This window comes from Xenopus tropicalis, chromosome 3 (genome assembly GCF_000004195.4).
Source record: "Xenopus tropicalis strain Nigerian chromosome 3, UCB_Xtro_10.0, whole genome shotgun sequence".
NCBI lineage: Eukaryota > Metazoa > Chordata > Amphibia > Anura > Pipidae > Xenopus > Xenopus tropicalis.
The window spans coordinates 23,275,454-23,284,921 of NC_030679.2; the positions used below are offsets into that span (position 1 = coordinate 23,275,454).

Sequence of the window (9,468 nt, forward strand, 5' to 3'; positions counted from 1 at the left end):
ACCCAGTAACATTGCTATTTGATTAGTTTATAAGGCCCCTTAGTGAAAGAGTGGGATATGTGGGCACAATCCAGCACATTTTAGTTTGGTCAGTGGCACCAAAGTTGCAGCACATTAAAACATTAGTCTTGCTGAATATATTGGGCCAGGCATTTAGGTATAAATGTATTTAAAAAATTGGGATTGAAATTGAACATACCCTTAAGGCAAATAAGTCTAGTAAGTATAGCCATCTTCCAATGCAACACGAATAATGCAACCTGTGTGTGCATAGGATTATGTTATTGTCACTCACAAAATTATACAGCTACTATATGATCCACTAGTTCTGTAGTTGCTGTTTGTGGCCTTTATACACTAGCTCAGAAAACACAGGGGCCATGCTTTCAGCTTTGTTGAATACAGATGTGTCTTTGGTTGTTAAAAAGTTAGATTGTGCTCCGCTAAACTACTTTTCTGGGCTAACACAGCCCACAGTGAAATGTGGGAATCCTGATATTTTTCATTCGTTGACACCAATCACCTCCCTCACCTGAAAGTGGAACGAGAGCAGCCCACAAGTAAAGAAAATCAACAGCGCTCTATATATCTGCAAGTGCTGCAGTCAGCCTGGATTAGTTTCAGATATCAGATGTAAAAGTTACTTGTAAAATCATTTAAACAGTTTCAGATGATGCCGATGTTGCGGAAAGGTACATGTTATAAATAAAGGTTAGTAATAAATGTTATTAATAAATATGATTCTCTTTTCCCTTAAGCTAGACAGAAATCTTGGAAGTTCAGATGTTGAAGTTGGAGATGTTTCACTAGTTCTGTTGTCAGAGGAATGTTGGAAGTTGTATTTCTGCAACATATGGTTGCCATTCCCTCTAGTACTGAGGCCCCAATTACCCTAAAAACATGATCACCACAGCCTGCTAACAGTATTGCATATTTAAAGAACACTGTATTGCTTAAAATTGAACATTTTAATAAAACCCAAGTAAAACAAAAATGTGAATATATTAAAGAATAAAAGACTTGAAAATATACTGCAAAATGAAGACACCATTGTTCATGCTGGAAAGTTTTTCTTGATATCGTAAACATATTTTAAAATACTGTTTTGAAAAGCAAATGTCTAATTCTCGTGCTTCAGAGTGGAGTTCGTGCTATCCCCGGATCCTTGATTTGTTCTAAGCAGCGCTGCCTCTGGCAAGTTTCTTGCTTCAGCTATCAAGCGTTTCACTCCGACCATCCACTGGCTGACTTCATTAACATGATCAACCATCAGGGACCTATGGATTTCATCTGCAGAATCCCAGTTCTGTCCCTGAAGTTCTAGAATAAAAAGACAGAATATACATATTTTTCAACATCTGTGTATGGCAGTATATATTACTCTAAGGTAGGGGTGTCAAACTCAATCACATAAGGGGGCCGAAATCTAAAACACAGGCTAAGTCGCGGGCCAAATTTTTTATTAAATATACTTAGTAAGGTACTAAGGGGTATATTTATCACAATGTGTAAAAAGTGGAGTAAGACATTACCGGTGATGTTGCTCATAGCAGCCAATAGATGCTTTGCTGATATTGAAATCTGATTACTGATTGGATGCCTTGGGCAACATTACTGGTAATGCTTCACTCCACTTTTTACACAGCATGATTAATATACCCCTTAGTCTAAGGCATATATGTCAAACATATGTAAAACAACAGTAGCAAATATTGGCTGCTATGAGCAACATCACCGGTAATGTCTTACTCCACTTTTTACACATTGTGATAAATATAACCCTTATATCTCACTAAGTATATTAATAAAAAATTTGGCCTGTGTTTTAGATTTCGGCCCCCTTATGTGATTGAGTTTGACACCCCTGCTCTAAGGGGTATATTTATCATACTGTGTGTGAAGTAAAACATTACTGGTGATGTTGCTTTGGTTTTCTAACTGTTGAAATCTAATTGCTAATTGGCTGCACTGGGCAACATCACCGGTAATGCTTCACTCAACTTTTTACACAGCATGATAAATATACCCCTAAAAGTTTACTGCTTCAGAACACAGACCTATGTTCACCCCATGAATACAGTGTAGTCATGTAGGTGCTCCGCCCTCTTGCCCCCCGACTTGCACATCAGGAAGCACCAGCATATGCAGGCCGCATCGTAGTCCTGCACTTCCCTATAAGGTAATGAGGTGCAGATCTCAGCCAGACCCTGGACAGAAGAGCTCTCTAAATGAGCAGCTTAAAGGGGTTGTTCCCCTTTAAATTAACATTTAGTATGTTGTAGATGCTGATATTCTAATTTGCAATTGCTTTTAATTTTTTATGGCTTTTTGGTTATTTAGCTATTTGTTCATCGGCTGACCAGTTTGGAATTTCAGCAGCTATCTGGTTGCTAGGGTATTGTCTACCTTAGCAACCAGGCAGTGGTCTAAATGAGAGACTGGAAGATGAATAGAAGAGGGACTGATAAGCAATAAATAGTTTTTGGCTGCTGGGGTCAGTGACCCACATCTGACAGCTTGAAAGAGACAAAAGAAGAGGGTAAATAATTCAAAAAATGATAAAAGATAAATGAAGACCAACTGCAAAGCTACTAGTAATAGGACATTCTATAACACACTAAGGGGCTGATTTACTTACCCACGAACGGGTCGAATGGAGTCCGATTGCGTTTTTTTCGTAATGATCGGTACTTTGCGATTTTTTCGTATTTTTTCGGATTCTTTACGAATTTTTCGGATCCAATATGATTTTTGCGTAAAAACGCGAGTTTTCCTATCCATTACGAAAGTTGCGTAAAAAGTTGCGCATTTTGCGTAGCGTTAAAACTTACGCGAAAAATGCGCAACTTTTCGCGTAAGTTTTAACGCTACGAAAAATGCGCAACTTTTTACGCAACTTTCGTAATGGATACGAAAAACTCGCGTTTTTACGCAAAAATCGTATTGGTAACGAAAAATTCGTACAGAATCCGAAAAAATCGCAAAACATACGAAAAAGTCGCAAAATGTTCGTTTTCAAGTCGGAACTTTTCCAATTCGGGTCGGATTCGTGGGTTAGTAAATCAGCCCCTAAAAGTTAACATAATGGTGAACCACCCCTTAACCATGCTGTTTCAGTAGAGCATTGCAAACTGCATGAATCAGTCAGTAAGAGTTCGTAAATAATAACAAATAAATTGCAAGAAATAACTAATACATACTATTTGTCAGACTACTACAGTTCCATTTTTTTTTACAAGAGTGGTCAGTTACTATGTATGTTTTTTTTTTTTTACAAGAGTGGTCAGTTACTATGTAAGGTTTTCTTGTATTTACCTCTTGCAAGTACACTCATTCTCTTGCGCACAGATGCCGATAGTTTGCCACTGTTCCACATGTCTTCAAGCATAGTCAGTCGCCTACTGATTTCATTGAAAACTTGTTTCTGGGTGAAAAAGATACAAGAAATATGTTTGCCTGTAATTAGTATTAATTCTAAGATTTAATCTTCCTATGGACTTCTCCTTTAAAGTGACATAATAATTTCAGTTGTTTCTACTGAAGTTTGCTCTGTAGAGGGGAATACACATGTTGGTGCATTGTCATGATACCTCACTGTATAGAGTATCAAAAAATTTAGAAACTCTATTATGGAAAGTTCCATTCATGCCCTTCATAACTTCAGACCATAGTCCTTTGTGAGCTAGACCACACCCCTTCTGGATTCTTGTTAACAAATTGCAAAACAATATAAGGCCAATATAAGTAATTGGAACAGCAGCAAATGAAGCCTCAGATATGGAACTTCACTTCCTTGTGGCTGGTTCATGAGCACTATTAATTCTCAATCCATGCCCATGGTTGGGCAGTAAGGTCAAAACCAATGGCAGCTTAGGAAACTCCTATACAAATGTTAAAAGCAGGAGTGAGTTGGAATTCAAACATGTATGCTAATTTAGATATGTATTAAATGTGCAGATTAGATGATCGATTTCAGTTTTTTTAAAGTAATCCAGTGTTCCCTCATGACTGCTCAGAGATTTTTGTGTGAAGTCACCTTTGTGACCATTTATAAATAAACTGTACAACTCTCTCATACAAAAGCACCTCTTGCCTCACTGGACAACATAAAGCATCCAACTTCCAGTGGCAGATTAATGCTTTTTTGCATTCTGCTTTAGTAGGGCTGTTAAAAACTTTTTCCACAAAACATGACATCTGACTGCAGTTCTTGAGCGAGTATCAGCTTCATAGACAGCAGTTACCGTGACTGAATCCCTGCAGATTTCCAAGGTTTGTTGGAGTGGGGATAAAACGTCCTTTATGCAAACGTCGCACTCCGGTTCTGTTTCTTTGCAAGTCTTCCTTATTGCGTCTGATCTAGGAGGTAGAACGCCTATTCCTAAGGGTGGAGCTCCAACTGTGCTTGGAGGACACACTGGCAGCATATTTGGTGGAGTGGAAGATGGAAGGGACTGTGAAACTGGAGCTAAAACAAAAACAGAAAGAGGCCTCCAACATTTCAGTCATTATGGAAACAGACAATAAGATAACTAGGGTCTGCTCATGCTACTGTGCCTGTCATTTTCTGGGAGGTACTTAATTCACAAATGGTTGCATTAGAAACATTAGTTTTGTCTGGAGAACTTAAGTGCCAAGGTCACCAACTTGATTAGCTTGATTCTGGTAAAGTCAAAAGGAAAGATTTGGGCCCTGGTAATTGGTAAAAAGCATCAACTTTTAAATGAAGCATTCGTCTGAATAAGTAGACTACTCACTTTAACATATAAAGCTAAAGGAAACTCATGTACTTAAGTTGAGATTCCTACAGTGGCCAGCCCTCCAAACCTCAACATTGCACAGCTCCCTAACAGCCCTGTTGCCAAAAACACAGCAGGGTTAGTGGGTGCTACCTTGTGCCTTTTAGGGTGAAGACACACAGAGCTACTATTAGCACCTACTTGTTGTGGCTACTAAAATAGACAATGCTGATCATTTACTGATAATTGTCTCTATGTGGTTTTAGCAGAGGCAATTCTCAGTACTGTCTATGGCAGGGTATTTTCTGGAGTTAGGTAGCCAAGATAAAGTAACTGTTACTAGTAGCTCCCAGCTAATAATCTTCTCGGGTGAAGGGTGGGGGAATACTAACCACACAGTTGAGGGAACTGCTGCAGTAGAGCCTCAAACAGCATTTAAGTGTGTTTCACAACCAACTATATTTAAGTATAAATCAATATGTGGTTATTGACCCTCTATGAGATTATCCATATGCTGTTATACTATTTTCTTGACTTTCTCAAATATATCAAATTTCAACTTGTGTATGGTGCTTTCATAATTTGCTCTTGTTGTTTATTGTATTTACCTTATAAAATTAGGGTTAATTACACTGAAGTGAATGAGCACATTTTCTTTCCACATTTACAGATATGAGCAGGAAGTGACACATTGCTTGCTGTGGTACATTTACATAGATAACAGCAAAGCAGAGCAGTCCATTTAGAGGTACGCAAGCTGGCTTAGTTCTATACTTCAGGGAGCAGGGTACAAGCCACCTGTGTGTTTGTGCTCACACACCTCTAGTGGGACAGACTGCGCATGAAAGTCTATTAAGCTGCTGCTAGAAGCTTTCTAGTGCAATGGGCAGAGTGACACTGTGCCTGCAATGCTCACACTGGCACTTACCTGGTACAGGGCCTTGTAATTGGGCAGGTACCCTCTTATTAAGCAGTGTGCGTTTGCCAGCTCCAGACTGGGTTTGCAGCCCATATGAAAACTGAGGTGGGTCATTCCATCCTCTCTCTTGGTTGCCTATAAATATAAATGGATATAATTCTGATCATTAAGTTCTGTTAGCAATTATATGTGCACTCACTATGTATTGTATAACGTGTTACCTTGATACACACCCCAGGTTCACAGGCCCAATCTTACTAAGAGAATTTGCAACTTGTAGTTGGGGTGCTAAGAAAAGAGTGGGTTCAGGCACACTATTGTGCAGAATGACTTGAGCCCAGGCTCATTGGGGTGGAAAAAATGTTGTTGGAAGAGAAATAATTGTCTGGCTTAGGTTAAGATCTCTAGTTTCACTAAAGCAGTTCTAAATGCAGCAGTGTACAATGACATTTCCGACAATTCAGTATTCCTGCATTTGCACTAAATTGTCTGTCAGGGCCTATGTGGCTGCTCAGTACTCTCCAAGTATACACATACACCTTGCACCTTGCAGATGGTCTTTAAGGGTGAAGATACACTGAGCTACTAGTAGCAGCTACTTGTCATGACTGCTAAAGCAGACAATGCTGATCATTTACTGATAATTATCTCTGCGTGTGTTTTAGCAAAGGGCAATTCTCAGTATTGTCTATGGCAGGGTATTTTTGGAGTTTAGTAGCTGTGAAAAAGTAGCTGCTACTAGTAGCTCCGTGTGACTTTACCCTACCCGTTTACAAAAACAGAGTAGCACAGCAATGTTAGTGGGTGCTACCTTATGCCTCTTAGGGTGAAGACACACAGAGCTACTATTAGCAGTTACTTGTCGTGGCTGCTAAAACAGACAATGCTGATCATTTACTGATATGTATCTCTACATGTGTTTTAGCAAAGGGCAATTCTCAGTATTGTCCATGGCAGGGTATTTTCTTTCTTTCTTTTCTTGTTTAGTAGCTGTGAAAAGTAGCTGCTACTAGTAGCTCCTTGTGTCTTTACCCTAAAGGTAGAAAAGGGTGGTGCACACTGGCCAGGAAAACATACTTGTATTCTGTGTTCTCAGTTACCACCTGTCCCCATATATATTGTTCCAACTATCACTTTATATCCCCCCCCCTTTTCTCCTGACATTATCCTAGTTGCCCTGCAGTTTTGCACATCCATATAACCCTATGTATCTCTGCCATTGTCATCATTTTCTACTCCATTTCCCCCTCCTCATCAACCTTCATTTCTTGCCTTAAAGTGCACCTTCATATTGTTCCCCCAACCAGAGGTGCGGGCTAATAAAGTCCACACTCCGGTTGGGGGAAACAGACAAAAAAAGGTAGGGAGATCCCAGTGCGGGTGGCCACGTTGTTTGGCACGTATACACATAATGAGCGGATCTGCCCATTCGCTCATTATGCACACACACCTGACACCTGGCACTGGAGGGGGCTATTTTTTTCAAGAATAACAATTGTTTCCCCCAACTGGAATGAAGGCAATATAAGGATGATAGGCGCCCTTTATGGCCTCCATGCATTCATGTATTTCCTCTGCTGGGTTTTTACTTGGTTACTTGTGGCTTCAGAGGTTGAAAGAATGGCGCATTAACTTGGTTTGGCTAAGCATGATTAATCCATATTCAGAGTAGAGCATCCTGGGCATTTGTGAGAGATGGCACAACAGCAGAGCAGAAAGCTGAGTGCGCCAACTATATAACTGCCACATTCAGGGACCAATTCTTTTTGGTCCAAAAGTGTCACATTCAGTGCACATTGCCCGATCATATTTGCTTGTTGTGCCATCTCACAACTGAGCACAAAGAGTTGCCCTTCTGTATTTAGCAACTGTCATGGGGCATGTGAGCCTAAGTGGCCACCCTGTACTGCCCTTGGCACTCCGGCTAAGCCTAGCCCTAGGTGTTGTCACACCACTTGTTACACAACAAGGCTTCTGTGCTATTACAACTGTGACAAACCTGATGTGCCCCTAAATGTACAACCCGGACATATTAAGATAACCATGGTAATACAAAGAAAGCACAAAGCACACATTGTTTGTGAAATAACAGCTGGACTGTTACAGGCTAGACACCCATGTGATAGTGGGAACTACAGATTTATACCACTTACTAGAACCCCAACAATAATCTACAACACCGAGTAATGCTGGGAATTGTAGTTCATAAGTCATTCCAGGCCCTTACACCTTACTACACGGGAATACCCCAACATTCTCCCCCCCGCCCCCATATTATAAAACCTCATATCACCCGGCTTCCCCCAGTTTGAGGTTAGCTTACCCGGCTTCACATACAGCTCAGCCATTTCAGCTCCCAGCGCGTCTCACTGCTCCCTCTAGAGGCCAGCCGGCGGTGAGATCTCCAAATCAGGTGACAGTGCCGTGTTGGAAGGGGCGGGGCTAGAGATGAGCCAGGGATTGGGCGCAGTGTTATTTCGTGGCAGATTCCTACGTTCGGGCTCTTATCAAGTTTATTTGTAGAACAAAAAAAAGCCCCACGACAGGGATAGCGACAAAAAGCGCACCTACCCACCAACTGATGCAGGGACAGAAAGTGAAAACATAACTTTTACTTCTGTTATTAAAATAAATTATTTAAAAGCGATTACCCTGTGTATAATGTATGTAAGGGGAGAGGAGTGTCGACTGACTGCGTATAGTACATAAAGTAAAAGATTTATCGGTATCCCTTAATTCTGCCAACAAAATAGAGGCAGATAGCAAACAGCTCCTCACGCCGTGCAGCCTTCTCAAAAGCACCGCCCTCCCTCCTCCTTTACCCACTCACAGCACTGACTCCTACTTCCTGTCTGCCAATCGCTACATGGTGATCGAATATTCACTACACTTCATTATTACTATTACTCAGTATTATTACTATTACTCAGTATTATTACTATTACTCAGAATCCCTATTTTGTGTCTGTCAACACAATTTCCACATTAACTATTCCTTCACCGAGAGCCCTGACGTCACTGAATATCAACCAATCACTATGAGGAGGGCGTTACTACCAATTGAGTATTCGCAGCACTTTATTATTGCGTGAGCCCGTCATTTCCTGGGTTTGTAAGGCTTCTGAGGCGCTCTCTTTGTTACTATGGTAACCAGAAAGCGGCTGTGTTCTTTGGTCATATTACAAGAAAACGCAGAGGCAATAATGCAGAAAGGTTTAAACAACCAAGTAATAAGTGACAAAATATATTAACATTTTTCCTATTGTGAAGGCCAAGGTGAAACTACAATACCCAGCATGCATATGAGCTGAAGCTTCCGTTTCCGCTCAGATTTGTGGCGCCTCTAGCCTCGCCACTTGTCTGTGCTACAACCTCCTTCTAACTCTATTATGTGATTGTAATACTACTTTGTAATGTGATGTAGGGGCTGCCATTTGTTTCTGTAGTTGATCCTAAAACTATGACCCACACACATGTGTATATGATAAATGGGGTTAAGGCTATATTCTGAATTCATTTCTGTGGCAACATATCTCCCAGCTGTCCTGCTTCATGTGGGAGAGCCCTGATTTTTGTCACCCAGATTCCACCTTGTACCTTGGATGTCCTGTTTTCCTGACATCTTGGTAAAAGTCTCAGAAGATATGATTGCCGCACATTATATAAAGCCCTTGTGTGGAGACTGAAAGGTCAGGGACTTTGTTTCAGTTTGAGGAGTATGTTATGAGGCACTTGGAGGCCACAGTGTGTAGTAGTAATACACCCTTATATAAGTGCTGGCAGGTACGCAGTGATGTTGCTGTAAAGTCT

General features: G+C 40.7%; 1 protein-coding gene across 1 annotated transcript; it reads right to left on the reverse strand.

Moving 5' to 3' along the window:
- Positions 1–954: 954 nt before the first annotated feature.
- Positions 955–8,379, reverse strand: sra1 (steroid receptor RNA activator 1). The gene is made up of 5 exons (NM_001113899.1): positions 7,982–8,379; positions 5,668–5,793; positions 4,245–4,468; positions 3,316–3,424; positions 955–1,320 (listed from the first exon to the last, which is right to left on the reverse strand). The coding sequence occupies exons 1-5, from the start codon at positions 8,004–8,006 to the stop codon at positions 1,121–1,123; spliced, it is 684 nt and encodes a 227-aa protein (NP_001107371.1). The 5' UTR covers positions 8,007–8,379; the 3' UTR covers positions 955–1,120.
- Between the last annotated feature and the right edge of the window lie 1,089 nt (positions 8,380–9,468).